General features: G+C 56.1%; 1 protein-coding gene across 1 annotated transcript in view; it reads left to right on the forward strand.

The window, feature by feature from the left end:
* The window catches only part of MYH9 (myosin heavy chain 9), a 107,487-nt gene that overhangs the window by 86,540 nt on the left and 3,968 nt on the right, over positions 1-16,979 (forward strand). The window contains exons 20-37 of the mRNA XM_007975646.3: positions 815-923; positions 1,833-1,964; positions 2,444-2,650; positions 3,238-3,375; positions 4,457-4,580; positions 6,473-6,644; positions 8,433-8,645; positions 9,112-9,256; positions 9,888-10,094; positions 10,323-10,427; positions 10,703-10,855; positions 11,965-12,213; positions 13,340-13,552; positions 13,698-13,910; positions 14,221-14,382; positions 15,474-15,602; positions 16,359-16,447; positions 16,531-16,654. Of these exons, the coding sequence (XP_007973837.2) occupies positions 815-923; positions 1,833-1,964; positions 2,444-2,650; positions 3,238-3,375; positions 4,457-4,580; positions 6,473-6,644; positions 8,433-8,645; positions 9,112-9,256; positions 9,888-10,094; positions 10,323-10,427; positions 10,703-10,855; positions 11,965-12,213; positions 13,340-13,552; positions 13,698-13,910; positions 14,221-14,382; positions 15,474-15,602; positions 16,359-16,447; positions 16,531-16,654 (2,884 nt within the window). The remainder of the gene's footprint in view (positions 1-814; positions 924-1,832; positions 1,965-2,443; positions 2,651-3,237; positions 3,376-4,456; positions 4,581-6,472; positions 6,645-8,432; positions 8,646-9,111; positions 9,257-9,887; positions 10,095-10,322; positions 10,428-10,702; positions 10,856-11,964; positions 12,214-13,339; positions 13,553-13,697; positions 13,911-14,220; positions 14,383-15,473; positions 15,603-16,358; positions 16,448-16,530; positions 16,655-16,979) is intronic.

A 16,979-nucleotide genomic window follows, 5' to 3' on the forward strand; every position in this document is an offset into this window, starting at 1 on the left:
CTGATTGAGGTTTAGAGTGATGGGTGGGAAGAGGCTGACTCTGCTTGGATTTGCCTGCCTGAAAGATCCCGCTTACCAGGACTCCTCACCGTGCGACCCTTGTGGGGACAGCACCCAGAGCCTGCCCTAAAGAACCCTGTGATTCCAGGGGAGCAGACCATCCCTGAGTCCAGACTCATCCTTGACTCCCTGGGGAGTGAGGGCTCCCCTGCTGCAGGACAGCGGGTGTGGGCACTGCACACTCGTCCCCTTGTGCTCGGGGCTGAGGGTCCTAGCAGGGGCGCCGAGCTCTGGGAGATGAAGCCCGAGCGTGTGGCATTTGCACAGATGGAGGCTTGTTTATCCAAAAGCCCTCCCGCTGACACCCGCAGCCCACCTTCACAGAACATCAGCTCCTGACGTTCTCCCACCAAACAAAAGCTCAGATAAGGAACAGCACGAAGGGTGGGAAGCTGAAGTCCAGAGTCACCCAGGGCCAGTCGGCTTAATGACCAAGGGTCATGCTCAGTCCCCACGCTGAGTGAGATCTGTGGTTACTTCACAGGAGCCTTCACCCCGTGGGCTCCTCAGTGGAGGGGTAGTCTGGTGACTTAGGTCCTTCACCCACTGTAAGATTAGAGCCTCATGGGGTCACACAGCCTGTAAGTGGGAGAAACATATCTCAACCCCAAGGCCAGGCCCCTTCCCTGAATTTCTTTCTTGAGGTACCCCAGGCAAGGGTAGACCCCCAGAAAAGCCTTGAGGACAAGGCCAGGACTGTTAGGTCGGGTCTGCTGTCCACTGCCCCGCACTGACCATGTTCCTCACCCCACAGAGCATTTGCCAAGCGGCAGCAGCAGCTGACCGCCATGAAGGTCCTCCAGCGGAACTGCGCTGCCTACCTCAAGCTGCGGAACTGGCAGTGGTGGCGGCTCTTCACCAAGGTGCGTGCTAGAAAGGCCTCCTGAGTAGCTGGGACTACAGGTGCACACCACCATACATACCTGGCTAATTTTTTGTATTTTTTGTAGAGGTGCGGTCTCACTATGTTGCCCAGGTTGGTCACAAACTCTTGGGCTCCAGCAGTCCTCCCACCTCGGCCACCCAAAGTGCTGGAATTACAGGCATGAGCCACTGTGCCCGGCCCTTTTTGATTTTTAGTAGAGGCAAGATCTCACTATCTTGCCCAGGCTGGCCTTCCTGGCCTTTTAAAAAAAAAAAAACTCGTTATTTTTAAACTTGTCCGGGCTGCTTTTGTGTATAATCCATAATTTATGGCAATGGCAAAAAGCCAACTAACAAAAAGTCTAAAGAATTAAATAAAAATTCACACATAAACCCTTACCCTAAACCAGCAGCAGCAGCTATTTTAGTGTTTATTCTCTCGCTCTTTTTCTCACTGCCTGTAAAACCTCAGCTATGTAAACAGTATGCATTCTTCCATAGCTCAGTTTGACTCGTATAAACAGTATTGTAGTGTGTACGTTCCATTTACGATTCCTTCATAAGCATCGTTTTTTTAGAGGTAGCGTACTGTTCCCTAGGGGCCACATCATTATCTGGGTACTTTTTCAGAGATGGGTCCTTCCTCATTTTCTTGCTGTTATAAATAATGCCGAGGTGAACATCTTCACACGCACGCAGGGATAGTTTCCCTGGAATGTAGTTAGCGGGTCAGAGGCCCGTGGTACAGAGCACCAGATGGATTTCCAGGAAGGCTGTAGCCCCCACCACAGCATGTCTTCTTGCCCCTCACTTTCATGTTTCCAGAGGTAAGGGAGAGGCCTCACACCTGTTGGCAGAGGCGGGCATCTTCTAGCCAAGCATGTCTCTACTTCCATCTCCTCTCCCAGGTCAAGCCGCTGCTGCAGGTGAGCCGGCAGGAGGAGGAGATGATGGCCAAGGAGGAGGAGCTGGTGAAGGTCCGGGAGAAGCAGCTGGCTGCGGAGAACAGGCTCACGGAGATGGAGACGCTGCAGTCTCAGGTGGGTGTCAGCGCAGGCTCCGTCCAGGTTGCGTGACCTGCCCGGTGCTGCCACCTGCTGGCCATCGGTAGGCACAGCACGCTGGCCTTTTCTGTTACCATAGGGGTTTCCTACAACTGAGTTTCCTGTTACTGTGGGAACAGTGACCAGTCTCTCTGCAGACCGGATTTGGGGTTATGTGATGTAGGGAGGCCACCTAATAGAATGGAACGTTCACCAGTGTTGGGTTCAAACCTCAGCTCTACCACATGACCTGAGCCCGTTTCCCGGGACTTTGCTGTGGAGCTCATGGGGTAGTGAAAAATCAAGGACACGATGTCTGGAAGGTGCCTGGAAGCTTCAGAGCTCTCCAGATGAAAGCTACTCTTGTCCGCATGTTCCTTTCCTGCTGGGATCCTGAGCCACGGCATCCATCTTTTGAGGATGGAGTGACTTGTGGGTGTTGCGAGGAGCTTGTGTTTTCCACTTGCTGTTTGCAGCTCATGGCAGAGAAATTACAGCTGCAGGAGCAGCTCCAGGCAGAAACCGAGCTGTGTGCCGAGGCTGAGGAGCTCCGGGCCCGCCTGACCGCCAAGAAGCAGGAACTAGAAGAGATCTGCCATGACCTGGAGGCCAGGGTGGAGGAGGAGGAGGAGCGCTGCCAGCACCTGCAGACAGAGAAGAAGAAGATGCAGCAGAACATCCAGGTTCCTGCCTGCTGCACCCGGGGAGGAGTGGGACTGGAGGGGCAGGGCAGGGCAGAGAAGCAGGGACCAGTAGCTGGGAGAACATGGAATTAGGGTCCGAGGAGGCCACTCCTCACGCTGTCTGCTTGGGGCACTCAGTGAGAGGTGTTCCCTTTGGGCTGGTAGTTTGTGACATGTGCATCTGAGATCTCTCCATGAATACTGCCTGGGCCAGCATCAAGGCCAATTTGATTTCCTTGCCATTAGCCCTGGCCCTGGCTAGCCAGAGAGGCACAGGGCCAGCAGCTCTGCATCCTGCGTGTTTCATGGGTGGGAGCTTGCTGCAAGAAACCCTTCAGAACATTGCACCGGTGTTCTGGCCCTGTGTCCCAGTTTGAAATCTGGAATCCTACAAATAGGGCTTGGGCCCTGCCTCGGCTGTGGCCCTGGGCTTGCAGACCTTGCTGTCCCCACCTCAGCCATGACCCTGGGCTCACAGACCTTCTATCCTCTCCTTGGTGTTCGGACCTGGCCTTTGGACCTTGCTGTCTTCACCTTGGCTATGACCCTGGGCCTGCTGTCCTCACTGTGTCTCTGGCCCCCGGCAGGAGCTTGAGGAGCAGCTGGAGGAGGAGGAGAGCGCCCGGCAGAAGCTGCAGCTGGAGAAGGTGACCACTGAGGCGAAGCTGAAGAAGCTGGAGGAGGAGCAGATCATCCTGGAGGACCAGAACTGCAAGCTGGCCAAGGTGAGGCCCGCGGCTGCTGCCTGCAGCTGCTCCAGGGGGGCTGTGGATGGGAGAGTGTGGTCACCCTTGCAGGGCCGGGCCCCAGCCCTGCCACTGCTGCTTCCTGTCTCTTCCGCCTGCAGCACGAGGGCTTCTGCTTCACTGCAGGTGGTCCCTGGAGGTCCCATGGGCCTTCGTTGAGGGATTTCCTCATAAACGAAGGGGCCCTGGGGAAGGGTTTGTCCTTTCCCCTCTGGAAAGCTCTTCTTTGCCACCCGTGAGACCCAAGCCTTTGTAAAGGTGGCCATCTGTGCAGCATTGCAGGCGTTGGTCACTGTGGGGTTGGGGACACTTTGGTGACTGTTGAGATGCAGGGTACTCCTCCTCCACTGTCCCTGGGCGGCAGCTGTTCCTCCTGAGAATGAGTTGGTCCCTGTCAGTGTCTACCCGGGGAGCAGATAGCAACCGGGGAACCAGTTAGAGGAGAAGGCAACCTCCCCACCTTTTAGGGCTCCTCAGACCACGGGAGCCCCAAAGGCTGGGGAGGCTGAGGTGGCAGGACATCCGCCCGGGACTGCGATGAGAGGACTGAGGCGCTTGTGCCAAGCTCTGGCCCCTGGGCAGGGGTGTTGCGGGGGCCACACAGAACAGAAAGCAAGGAGAGCAGCCCGGGGTACTGTGGGGCTAGAGAGGGGGAGGGGCCGTGGCCCACCTGGCAGGTGAGAGAGTGGCAAGGAGAAGGTGGCCTGGTGGCGCAGGTGAGCGCCGTATGGCAGCCTCCTGAAGGAGTGGAGCCATCTGTCCCTGCTGACACTAGCTGTCACCTGGAAGCCTTTCTCACCCAAGCCCACAGGGGAAGGGGAAGGGGAAGGGCTTGGGCACCCACATTTTTCGATCCTGAGGAAGCATATACCTCGCTGTTTCAGGGAAGCTGGTGACCTTTCAAAATTATCCTTTGATCCAGGAAAATCCTCATGAACTCGATCAAGCGTCTAAAGCCCTCTCCATTCAGCCCCAGATTTCCCGGCGAGTCATGCTTTGAGGCTAGCTAGTGTTCTGTGCTCAACGGACACTAAATGCCGGCCTACTCCCCTCTCCCCAGGAAAAGAAACTGCTGGAAGACAGAATAGCTGAATTCACCACCAACCTCACGGAAGAGGAGGAGAAATCTAAGAGCCTCGCCAAGCTCAAGAACAAGCATGAGGCAATGATCACCGACTTGGAAGGTGAGAGGGTGACGGGCAGGAGATGATGGGCAGGTGCTGGCGGGCAGGGGCTGGCCTGTCTGACCAGAACACCGAGGCCTCCTCAGCTCACGGGTGAGCCTGGGCCACACTACAGCACTGGCTGCTGCCCTTCAGACCTGAGGTCACAGGTCGAGGGGAGCCGTGTCTGGTGCCTGCGGGAGCCTGAGCCTCCAGGCCCCTGTTGTTCTGTGGCTAGATTCCCTGCTGCATGAAGTGTGTTTAAAGGAGAGCTTTGGCGCTGCCCTGTTGTCGTGTGCCGTGGGTTTTGGAAGCTTCTGAGACTGCCTAGGAGGCTCTGGGTTTGGCCCACAGGACTCACTAGCTCTGTCACTGACTAGCTGGCTCATCTTACACCTATGACTTAAGCTCCATGAGCTTTAGTTTTACCTGAAAAGGGGACACAGTGCTAGGGTACTGTGGAAATTTCATTAAATACATGTGAACACGTATGTACCGTAAAGTCCTCGACAGTCACTGTGGAAGCTCATTGCTTGACTTGGGGCAGGGTGACAAATCCTGCCCTGTCTCTGTGTGCCCCGGGGATCTGTGGCAGGGAGAGGGCGCTGGGGTAGAAGCACAGGTCCGTGGTTGTCTGAGGACCCCCGGCCACTGCCCCTTGAGAGGAGTGGACAAGTAGGGGAACAGGAGAACCCTGACTATTGTGGGAACTCTGAGCTCATACCCAGGGGAGGGAGGCCAAAACCTGACCGCCGGGAGGATTTTCCCCGGCTTGGTGTCACAGCCTTGTCCAGCCCCCTCACATCTGCAGGGGATGAGATGAGTCAGGTCCAGTGGAAGAGAGGTCTGGACACAGAGAGATCTCTTACCCCACAGATACCCTCCCTCACCTGGGAGGAGCGCGGAAGACTTGGTCATCCAAGAGGTCTAGGGGTGGCGCCCACCAGATGGACAGACGTGAAAGGTTGACACTAATAAGCACTAACACAGACACGGAGCCGTCAGAGCACACACACGCTGCTGCTGGGACTGCAAACTGGTAGACGGTGTTAGAGAACGATCCAGCAGTCCTAGTGAGGTTGAAGCTTGGCATGCTGGTGACCCGGCCGTTCCATCCATCACTCAGCCGTGTGCACTGAGAGTGAGCAGGACGCTTGCAGCAGCGTTGTGTATCAGAGTGTGCGATGAACACAGCCCCATGCCTGCCAGCTGCAGGCCGGGTACATAAATAAGTTGTGGTGTATTCACATCATGGAATGCTAGATAAATGTCCATACACATCTATTCCAGCGAAACTTCACGGGCTACATCTCAAGACCATGGGATGGGGTGGCAAAGGTATGGCAGGGAATAAACATCACCAGCCAGGCACTGTTCTAGGTGCTTTTCAAGATAGTAACTCATGGGCGCCTCACAACATCCCAGCGAAGTAGGCCATCTCCTTTTGTTTATTATTCAGACAAGGTATAGAAAGTAGCTTTCCCGAGTGACATCACAGAGTTATAAAGCTAGACACTGAGCCCTGTCTGTGTGATTCCAACTGTGGAATTCACACAAGGCAGTTCCATTTTATAAGTTGATTTTTGCACAAAACTGAACATGTGTTTTAGAGATACAGACATGGTACAGCCTTCAAGGGAACCAAGGGGATTAGGAACACCAGCTTTAGGAGAGCACTTAACTCCTGGCAGGGAAGGACAAGGGGTGAGTTGGAGAGAGACACGCCAGGGGCTGGCAGTTTGCGGTGATGTCCTCTTCCTGCATCCAGGAGTTGGGTGCGAGTGTCTGTGTATTTGTGATGCTTTCAGCCTGACACACATTTCATAACGAGTGCTCGGTATTTTGTATAAGTAATTGACACGGAGACAGAACCCACGGCACTGAGGGCTATGTGGGCTCCCCGCTCCTTATAGAGCGCCTCCGCAGGGAGGAGAAGCAGCGACAGGAGCTGGAGAAGACCCGCCGGAAGCTGGAGGGAGACTCCACGGACCTCAGCGACCAGATCGCCGAGCTCCAGGCGCAGATCGCGGAGCTCAAGATGCAACTGGCCAAGAAAGAGGAGGAGCTCCAGGCTGCCCTGGCCAGGTGAGGACCCCGCCTGAGGCCAGGTGGCCTGGGCCAGCCCTTCCTGCTTGCTGCTGGCCCTAGTTCTCTGCACCAGAGAGCTGTGAGCATTCTTTCCACTGTTGTCTTAGAAGAGCCGCTTATTTCATAGCAAAGCAGTTCTTGTGCACTCAGGGCACGGGGAGGGGCCTCATTTGTCTTTTGTTTATTTGTTTATAATTTGAAAAAAAGTCATCCACAACTCTATCACCCACCTACAATAGTCCTTTCCTAATTTCTTTCTTTTTTTTTTTTTTTTTTTTTTTTTTTTTTTTTTTTTTTGAGACGGAGTCTCACTCTGTCGCCCGGGCTGGAGTGCAGTGGCCCGATCTCAGCTCACTGCAAGCTCCGCCTCCCGGGTTTACACCATTCTCCTGCCTCAGCCTCCCAAGTAGCTGGGACTACAGGCGCCCGCCACCTCACCCGGCTAGTTTTTTGTATTTTTTAGTAGAGACAGGGTTTCACTGTGTTAGCCAGGATGGTCTCCATCTTCTGCCCTCGTGATCAGCCTGTCTCGGCCTCCCAAAGTGCTGGGATTATAGGCTTGAGCCACCGCGCCCGGCCGTCCTTTCCTAATTTCTTGCTATAGGCACACTTAAAAAAAAAAAAAAGACTTGGCCAGGCATGTTGGTTCACATCTGTGATCCCAGCACTTTGGGAGGCCAAGCCGGATGGATCACTCAAGGTCAGGAGTTGGAGACCAGCCTGGCCAACATGGTGAAGCCCCCATCCCTACCAAAAATATAAAAAATTCGCCAGTGTGGTGGCACATGACTGTAATCTCAGCTACTCAGGAGGCTGAGGCAGGAGAATCGCTTGAACCCAGGAGGCAGAGGTTGCAGTCAGCCTAGATCGCACCACTGCACCCCAGCCTAGGTGACAGAGCGAGACTCTGTTTAAAAAAAAAAAAAAAAAAAGAAAGCAACTTTATTTTGTAGAGTAGTTTTAGATTCACAGCAGGAGTCGGCAGAAGTTTCTCCATCTTCTGCTGCCCCACTCACGCACCGCCTCCCCAGCTGCCAGCACCCCCCAGCGCAGTGGTGTGTTTGTTCTAATTGGTGAACCTACATTGACTCCTCACAACCATCTAAAGTCCATAGCACGTTCGTATTTTTACTGAGTGCAGTCATCCTGTGGTGTAATATTTTATTTCCTTTTCTTCCCATTTAACAAATCATTTGACTCTTTTTTTTTTTTTTTTTTTTTTTTTTTTTTGAGACAGAGTCTCGCTACGTCGTCCAGGCTGGAGTGCAGTGGCGCAATCTCGGCTCACTGCAAACTCCGCCTCCTGGGTTCACGCCATTCTCCTGCCTCAGCCTCCCGAGTAGCTGGGACTACAGGCGCCCGCCACCACACCCGGCTAATTTTTTTGTGTTTTTAGTAGAGACGGGGTTTCACCGTGTTAGCCAGGATGGTCTCGATCTCCTGACCTTGTGATCCGCCCATCTCGGCCTCCCACAGTGCTGGGATTACAGGCGTGAGCCACTGCGCCTGGCCACAAATCATTTGACTTTTAAAAATATTTGAAGCAGTGAATCTTACTTTGGAAATTGAAACAATTCCCCTATAAGGTTTTCTAGTTCTCAGAGGGGTGTTGCCCTTCAGTCTGGTTGCCTCAGATGTTGTTTCTGCTGAGAGCCACCCTAAGTGCCATGATTGTGACCACCAGAGGCAGCTTAGGCTGCCGCACCTCTCTCAGGCCTGTCCCGCAAACTCTGCTCCTTGGAGGTGAAACTGACCTTATGCTGATGTTGCTGGTCGCTTTGGCAGAGTGGAAGAGGAAGCTGCCCAGAAGAACATGGCCCTCAAGAAGATCCGGGAGCTGGAATCTCAGATCTCTGAACTCCAGGAAGACCTGGAGTCTGAACGTGCTTCCAGAAATAAAGCTGAGAAGCAGAAACGGGACCTTGGGGAAGAGCTAGAGGCGCTGAAAACAGAGTTGGAGGACACGCTGGATACCACAGCTGCCCAGCAAGAGCTCAGGTGTGCCCTGGGACCAAGTCCCTGGGGATGGGGAGGGCAGCCACGGGGGCCTTGGCTTGGAGACATGGACCCCGGGCCTCTGCGCGCACGCGCATTCACACACACACACACACACACACAGACACACACGCGCGTGTGCCCCGTGGCCCTGTTATGCACCAGCAGGCATGGAAGCTGCTGGTTCCTCGGCGGTTTCTCTCTACAGAGTAGAAAGCCTGTTGAAGAACCTGACTCAAAGGTGGGGGTGAGGCAAGGGTGGGCTTTAAACTGAAAGGCTACAGAAGCCTCTCACAGTGCGTCTTTCAGGCCGGCCCATGGGATAGATGGTCAGGAGGGGCCGATGGGTAGAAAAGCTGCCTGGGGTGCCTGTGCCCTGGTCAGGCCTGTCTTTGGTCAGGGAAGAGCCCCAGGGACAGCCTCACTCCAGCGCTCCCAGCCTCCACTCTGAGGGGATTTCTCTGTCCAGGTCGAAACGTGAGCAGGAGGTGAACATCCTGAAGAAGACCTTGGAGGAGGAGGCCAAGACCCACGAGGCCCAGATCCAGGAGATGAGGCAGAAGCACTCGCAGGCCGTGGAGGAGCTGGCGGAGCAGCTGGAGCAGACAAAGCGGGTGCGGAGCCTCCCTGAGACCGCAGCGGGAGGACAGGGTTCCCCGTGCTGGGCCCACAGAATCCGAATCAGTCCTGCAGAGCAGCTGCAGGATCCAACTCAACTGCCTGGTTCTCAGGCCAGGCTCCCCCTCTAAGGGGCTTTGTGACTTGGGCCTCAGTTTCCCTGTTCACAAGGGAAGATTATGATAGGTCTGTCTCATGTGGTTATGTAAGGGTGAAAACATTACGTCGTTACTTTGAACATCAGGCTTCAGACAGGCTTTACCGGAAGTCTAACTACAAACAATTACAGTTCCCCTCATTGCATTATAAATATTGCTAACATCTGCAACACCAGTGCCGTACCCTAGAACCTGGCCTCTACCCAGGGTAGAAGGCTGGGCAGGTATTATTTTAGAGATGGGGAAGCTGAGGTCCTAAGCAGTGAAGACAGGAGCCAAGTGTCACCCACCGGCCAAGAGAGAAGAGGACAGGACAGATGAGGCCTGAGCCTTCTGAGTCCAGGACTCGGGCGCACCATCGTCAGGGCTGCAGAAGTAGCGACGTCTGGATCTAGAGTCCAGTGATGACAGACCAGCCAGCCTTGTGTCAGGAGGCTGCCTCTCACGTCTTTGCTTTCTTCCCCGCCAGGTGAAAGCCAACCTCGAGAAGGCAAAGCAGACCCTGGAGAATGAGCGGGGGGAGCTGGCCAACGAGGTGAAGGTGCTGCTGCAGGGCAAAGGGGACTCGGAGCACAAGCGCAAGAAAGTGGAGGCGCAGCTGCAGGAGCTGCAGGTCAAGTTCAACGAGGGAGAGCGTGTGCGCACGGAGCTGGCTGACAAGGTCACCAAGCTGCAGGTGAGGCCTCCACCGGGACCCCGGCGCGGGCAGTGGGCACCAGCAGCAGTTGTGGCCCAGACCCCCGGGTGCATGTGTGCTCTGTGTCTCTCTCTCTTCTCAAACTGGCTCCTCAGACCCTCACGCTTCAGCTTGTGACTCAGGTCCAGCTTTACGTAAAGGAGCTGAGGTGGGGCAGGAGCGGTGGGGCTGGGTCCATGGTCCTTTGCGTCTCCCCGCCCGGTGCAGGTGGAGCTGGACAACGTGACCGGGCTTCTCAGCCAGTCCGACAGCAAGTCCAGCAAGCTCACCAAGGACTTCTCCGCGCTGGAGTCCCAGCTGCAGGACACTCAGGTAAGGGTGGTGCCAGGTTCCCAGAAGGTGAACTCCTCCAGGAAGGCCCCTGTGTCCACGACATTAGCTCCAGAACCCATCGGACTGCCCATCCTCTCATTCATCTCCTTCATCCCGTGGGTGGGTCTCTGCGTCCTCCTAGTTCCCATCAGGTCTTTACGTGGCCATCCCCTAAATCAGCAGGACCAGCTCCTCTCTCTCCTCAAGGGTGTGGAGTTCCTGGGTTTCAGACACCGCTCTCCTGAGCACCCACACCCCTCTCAACCTGCGAGTAGGAGCTGCTGCAGGAGGAGAACCGGCAGAAGCTGAGCCTGAGCACCAAGCTCAAGCAGGTGGAGGACGAGAAGAATTCCTTCCGGGAGCAGCTGGAGGAGGAGGAGGAGGCCAAGCACAACCTGGAGAAGCAGATCGCCACCCTCCATGCCCAGGTTTGGAGGCCTGGGGAACCGGCCCGACTCTGCAGGCTGGGGAGCTGCTGGCCGGGCACTGGCCTGGGCACTGCAGGACAGCCCTGCCCACTGGGCCAGCCCATTGCTGCTCTCCCCCAGGGAAGCCCACCTTGCTGTCCCACATCAGGGCTCTCAGCCTGAGTCCCCAGGAGAGGAATCCAGGGATCTGTGGACTTAGATGGGGGACACCACTATTTTCACTATTTTACACCTTTATTTTCACCAGTCTTTAGCTGAAATTCAGCATTGCTTCCATTATGGATGTAGGCAGCAAGCCACGGTGGTGGCAGTCCCTGCACCCTCGTCATCTGTAGAAATGGCCAGTTACCCTGTCAGGGTTGCGGCCGAGCTCCTTGGCCTCGTGGTTCCCAGGCCTACGCCGAGTTTGCTGTCTGATGTGCTACCTAGCAGCACGTGGCTTCCTGAGCCACGGTGTTTTAGAATGTGTGAACACTGCATTTTTCTGTACTGGTTGCCTTGGTGATCCCATACGTTTATTTAATGCCTGTTAAAACGTTGTCATGAGAAGGAGTCCCTAGGCCTCTCTAGACTGCCAAGGGGTCCGTAGCCTAATATATATTCAGAGCTCCTGCTCTAGATCCTATCTTGGACCTCCATGTGCCAGGCCAGAAGGCCTGAGCCACCCCAGGATGGGCTGGGAGTCCGTTCCGCAGTCAGGGTGGGAGCAGCCTGTGAGTGTGCGTGACTGCAGGTTTATCTCCAAGTGCAAGGATGGGACTGGGTGAGGGGACCCCGCAGACATCCCTACAGGGCACTGGCCCTGCTCTCTGGGAGTGGTCTCTGTGGAGCGAGAGGCTTGGTGTGGATGAGGGCTGGGAGCCCCCACAGTGGGCCTGGGGGTCAACCTCCCCCGGGCTTCACACGGTAGACGGATGCCCCTTTGCAGAAGCTCCATTTGTCTCGCCCCCATGGAGAGGGAAGTGACTGGGGGAGGCGGTTTCATAACTGGGCGGATCCCTGGTGCCCCTTCCACGGTGTGGCAGGCAGGCTCCCAGCTGCCCCAGGGACGGGTGTGCCACTGAGCAGGTGCCATCTCGGGCGTCTGCTTACTCCTGGCTCCTGCCCAGGTGGCCGACATGAAGAAGAAGATGGAGGACAGCGTGGGGTGCCTGGAAACCACTGAGGAGGTGAAGAGGAAGCTCCAGAAGGACTTGGAGGGCCTGAGCCAGCGGCACGAGGAGAAGGTGGCCGCCTACGACAAGCTGGAGAAGACCAAGACGCGGCTGCAGCAGGAGCTGGATGACCTGCTGGTGGACCTGGACCATCAACGCCAGAGCGCGTGCAACCTGGAGAAGAAGCAGAAGAAGTTTGACCAGGTGTGTGGCCACTGGCTCCATCCTTTGTATTTCTTCTTCAAGCACTGAGTCCAAGGCGAGAGGCCCGTCAGAGAAAGCCTGGGCTCCCCCAAGGTCTTGCCCGGGAGGGCCGTGCGGGGCAGCGCTTGGAGCCCTCCCAGCCTCTGGCTTGTCGAGGGGTCCAGGGAGAAGGCCAGTGGAAGAGGGTGTCTTCATGCGATGGGTTGAGGAGTGACTTTTCCTTTCTGGTTTTTTCCATTTTTCAGATTTTCTGTAATGAAGTGGTTTGACTGTCTTTTAAATGATTTATTTATGCATTCATATCGCTTCCTTTTCCAAAATATCAGAGGGCAGCTGAGGGGGATGCGGACTCAGGGACGGGATAGAACAGTAGAAGACACTGGGCAGCCAACTGCGGCAGCCTGGTCCAGCCCACTGCGTTTCGTGGGGAAAGATGGAGTGAACACAGCCACACTCCATCGTTCTCGCGTTGTCTTTGGTTGCTTTGTGCTGTGGTAGTGGGGTTGAGCCATTCCTGCAGAGACCGTAGGGCCTGCATACTCTAAAGAATGCACTATCTGGCCCTTTAGGAAATGGTCAGCCACCCATGAAATAATTAAGGTTCGGGCCAAAAGGAAGGGAAGGTGGGGAAATAGGATAGAGCCAGGTGGGTGCACACAGAGAACAGATGCCAGGGGACAGAAGCTTTCATTAGAGGAGACCACAAATGAGGTTCAGGCTTCCTGGCAGCCAGCTTGGCATTCACTGCATGAAAAATGCCAACCAAATGCCAACTTTGGTTCAGGAGAACCAAAGCTCTTATAGGTTTGGAGGGCTCTCATGGAAGGGGCAGCATGCCATAAAGGGTTACGATTAGTAAGTGATGAAAATTAAACAGATGTTACAACATGGCGTTCGCAGCAGTGCCTGCCCCAGTCGGCAGTCATCCCGTCGTGAGGATGCACAGGACTGTGTGTGTTGTCCCGGGCACAGCCCTGGGCCTGTGCTTCCTAGATCTGCTCCTCTCCGCCATGGCCTCTGGGCTCCACATTCCCCAGGGAGCTTAGGCCCAGCTGCTCTGCCTTGCCGGGGGCCGTAGCTCTGAGCCTGTGGTGCTGAGCCTCATGGTGCCCACCTCTTTTCCCAGCTCCTGGCAGAGGAGAAGACCATCTCTGCCAAGTACGCAGAGGAGCGCGACCGGGCTGAGGCGGAGGCCCGAGAGAAGGAGACCAAGGCGCTGTCGCTGGCCCGGGCCCTGGAGGAAGCCATGGAGCAGAAGGCGGAGCTGGAGCGGCTCAACAAGCAGTTCCGCACGGAGATGGAGGACCTCATGAGCTCCAAGGACGACGTGGGCAAGAGCGTGAGTGCTGGACCTGGCAGCCAGGTCTTGGGAGGGGCCCGAGTGGGGTCATCACAGAGGGTTGGTGTGTGCACAGACTCCGGGTCTTGCAGACCCAGGTACCTGCCAGTCCCTTTGCTCCTGACTTGGGCTCTTTGGGGCTCAGGTCCACGAGCTGGAGAAGTCCAAGCGGGCCCTGGAGCAGCAGGTGGAGGAGATGAAGACGCAGCTGGAAGAGCTGGAGGACGAGCTGCAGGCCACTGAAGACGCCAAACTGCGGCTAGAGGTCAACCTGCAGGCCATGAAGGCCCAGTTCGAGCGGGATCTGCAGGGCAAGGACGAGCAGAGCGAGGAGAAGAAGAAGCAGCTGGTCAGACAGGTGTGCACGGCCTCCTGCTACCCCACGGGTGCCCAAGGCTGCCCTGGCTTCACGCAGGCTTCTGTTCTCTCCTTCCACTTGGATTATGTTAGGGCCCCTTGACCACGCCTCCCCTCCCATATCCCTTCTTTCCAGCCCCCTGTCTCGGGGTTCAGTGACTCACCTTAGAGTTCTTATGGTCAGTAATCCCCACTGGCCCCCCAAGGCCCCATGGATCCTGCAGAACTGGCCTGAGGCTCCTGAGTTCACAGCTAGGGCAGGGTCTCTGAGTGGGTCCAGCTTCCCAAGCTGTTGATTTTCCTTCACCCAGGTGCGGGAGATGGAGGCAGAGCTGGAGGATGAGAGGAAGCAGCGCTCGATGGCAGTGGCCGCCCGGAAGAAGCTGGAGATGGACCTGAAGGACCTGGAGGCGCACATCGACTCAGCCAACAAGAACCGGGAGGAAGCCATCAAACAGCTGCGGAAGCTGCAGGTGAGGGTGGGCGGGTCCTAGGTGAGGGCGGGCGGGGCCTGACCCAGCCAACTACGTGTGAAGGCACCGGGCCTGGGGCGGGAACCTGGCAGGGTGGCGCCTCCTGGGAAGGTCCTGGGTGCTTCCAGCCCCATCTCACTGACAGAGACTCAGAGGCTCGGAGGTGAGTGGAAACATAGTCCAACAGCAAACTTGCAAAACGGTGAATGACTGAGTACATAAAACACAGAATCAAACAAGTACAAGCCTAGACATGGGTGGAGTTTGAGAAGGTCTCACTTAATGTGGACTTCCAGAATCAGCCGGGTCCTGACACCCTCCAGCCTTCTGGGCTCTGGGGTGATGGTTCTGAGCAGCAGCCCAGAGTACCAGACACATACTTGGAAATCTTTACCTCACCAATAATTAAAGAATAATTAACATGTAAAAACAGCTCTGATACACCATATCATGTAACAAGAATAACCTTAGTTAAAAAAAATTTTTTTTTAAGTAAAAAAAAAACCCACAAAAACTTTAAAACCTCTCTGTAGTCAAGGCTGTGGGCATAGATACTGTGATTGCTGGTGGCATTTTTTTACTGGTGTGGTCAGGCTGTACACAGCCAGTCATACTCTTTGGTTTGGGGAATCTCAATTTAGGATTTATCTGCAAAAGGAAAAAAAGGCTATTTGACAAAGATATTTAGTGTTAAAACAAATAACAGGAGAATAACAAAAGGAAAGGTGTTTCCTGCCTGTGGTGGGGACGGCCCGGCAGGCTGGGCACTGGTTTTGAGGGGCAGGTGCACCTCAGGGGTGGCACCGTGGGCACCGGCTTCCGGCCCACAGGAGGGGACAGAAAGTAGAAAATGAAGCTCAGCTTGGGCTCACGTCCACGGTGACCAGAACTGTCAAAGTGTGCATTATGGCGTGGGTCACAGAGGTGTGTTTGCCTTTAGTTGCCTTTTCGCCCTGTCACCATGGGTAGTTGGTTAAATAAAGCATCGAGCGGAGCACCAGCCATGAGCCCTGTTGGCGAGGTGACCCACGAGAGTAGGGGTGGAGGGCCAAGGAGCTGGGTGAGGTGCCAAGCCTCTGTCCCCACCCCAGGCCCAGATGAAGGACTGCATGCGCGAGCTGGATGACACCCGCACCTCCCGTGAGGAGATCCTGGCCCAGGCCAAAGAGAACGAGAAGAAGCTGAAGAGCATGGAGGCCGAGATGATCCAGTTGCAGGAGGTGGGTGGGGCTGCAGTGGAGAGCGGCACCGCTGCCCTGCAGCCAGCAGGTGGCAGCGTGGGGCCTTCAGTTGAGGACAGGGCTAGGGTCCGACTGGGCTCCAGGATTTGGCTGGGGATGGCTCTCATGTTACAAACGATTCCCTCCAGGGTTCCGTTACATGGCGGGGCTCCCTGGTACAATGAGAGTGTGTGTGTGTGAAACTGGCATGCCTCACATGAGATGAGGCTTTGTGGCTGCCACCACCTCGTGCTATGAATGGTGCCTGGTGAGAAGGGGTCTGGGCATCCCCTCGGCCACCCTGCCCGTCGCACCTGAGCCTGTCCTGAAGTGTTTCCTGGGTCTGGAGGGTGCCCTGCAGTGTGACGTGCTGGCTGCGAGCGCGACCAGGGTGTAGCCATCTGCCTGTGGCCTCCAGAGCTGACTCCGGGCTCTGGCTCACCCAAACAGGGAGGGGCCGCACCGTCTAGCTCTGTCCACATGGTCTCCCTGGTTAGGCCAGGACACTTCTTATCGCCACACCCTGGCACCTGGCTTGATTCCTAGTACTTAAATGTGAGAGTTTTAGAAACATGTGGTGCTTAAGCTATGACTGCAGGGGGGCACCAGCCTGTGAGCTAGAGGGTTTCTGGAGGAAGGGCTTCCTGGGAGAGGTGGGCCTGGGGAAGGGCTTGAGAGGAGGGTGCCCAGGGCTGGGAAGGATGGTCTTGCAGGGCTGTGGCTGCCTTCAGGTCACACTCTGGGTCTTTGTGGCAGGAACTGGCAGCCGCGGAGCGTGCCAAGCGCCAGGCCCAGCAGGAGCGGGATGAGCTGGCTGATGAGATCGCCAACAGCAGTGGCAAAGGGTGAGCTGAGTGAGGGGACAGAGTTGAGGGAGACCAGCTGTGCCCCCGGGGTAGGCCCCTCACTTTTCCCACCCACCCCACAGAGCCCTGGCGTTGGAGGAGAAGCGGCGTCTGGAGGCCCGCATCGCCCAGCTGGAGGAGGAGCTGGAGGAGGAGCAGGGCAACACGGAGCTGATCAACGACCGGCTGAAGAAGGCCAACCTGCAGGTGGGTGCCAGGCCTTCTCCCACCGTGGGCTCTGGAGCCACCACCGCAGAGCTGGCCTCAGACCCAGCCGGCAGAAGCACAGGCCAAGTGCCAGCTGCTCCCCAGGTGCTTACGGGAACACGTCCAGGCACCTGGACATGAAAGATTCCCCTCTGGCTTCTGTGTTGGGTGTTCAGAAGTTTCTAATCCTCCCTTTTCTGGGAGACCCAAGACTCTGGACCCCAAGGGTTTGGTGAGATCCTGCTGCCACCTTCCTCCGGCCCTGCTCGTGCCCTCCAGCCAGGGCCCCAGTCCTTCCCTTCCCGAGGTCACTGGCCCTCCTTCT

This window comes from Chlorocebus sabaeus, chromosome 19, assembly GCF_047675955.1.
Source record: "Chlorocebus sabaeus isolate Y175 chromosome 19, mChlSab1.0.hap1, whole genome shotgun sequence".
In the NCBI taxonomy this organism is placed as follows: Eukaryota; Metazoa; Chordata; class Mammalia; order Primates; family Cercopithecidae; genus Chlorocebus; species Chlorocebus sabaeus.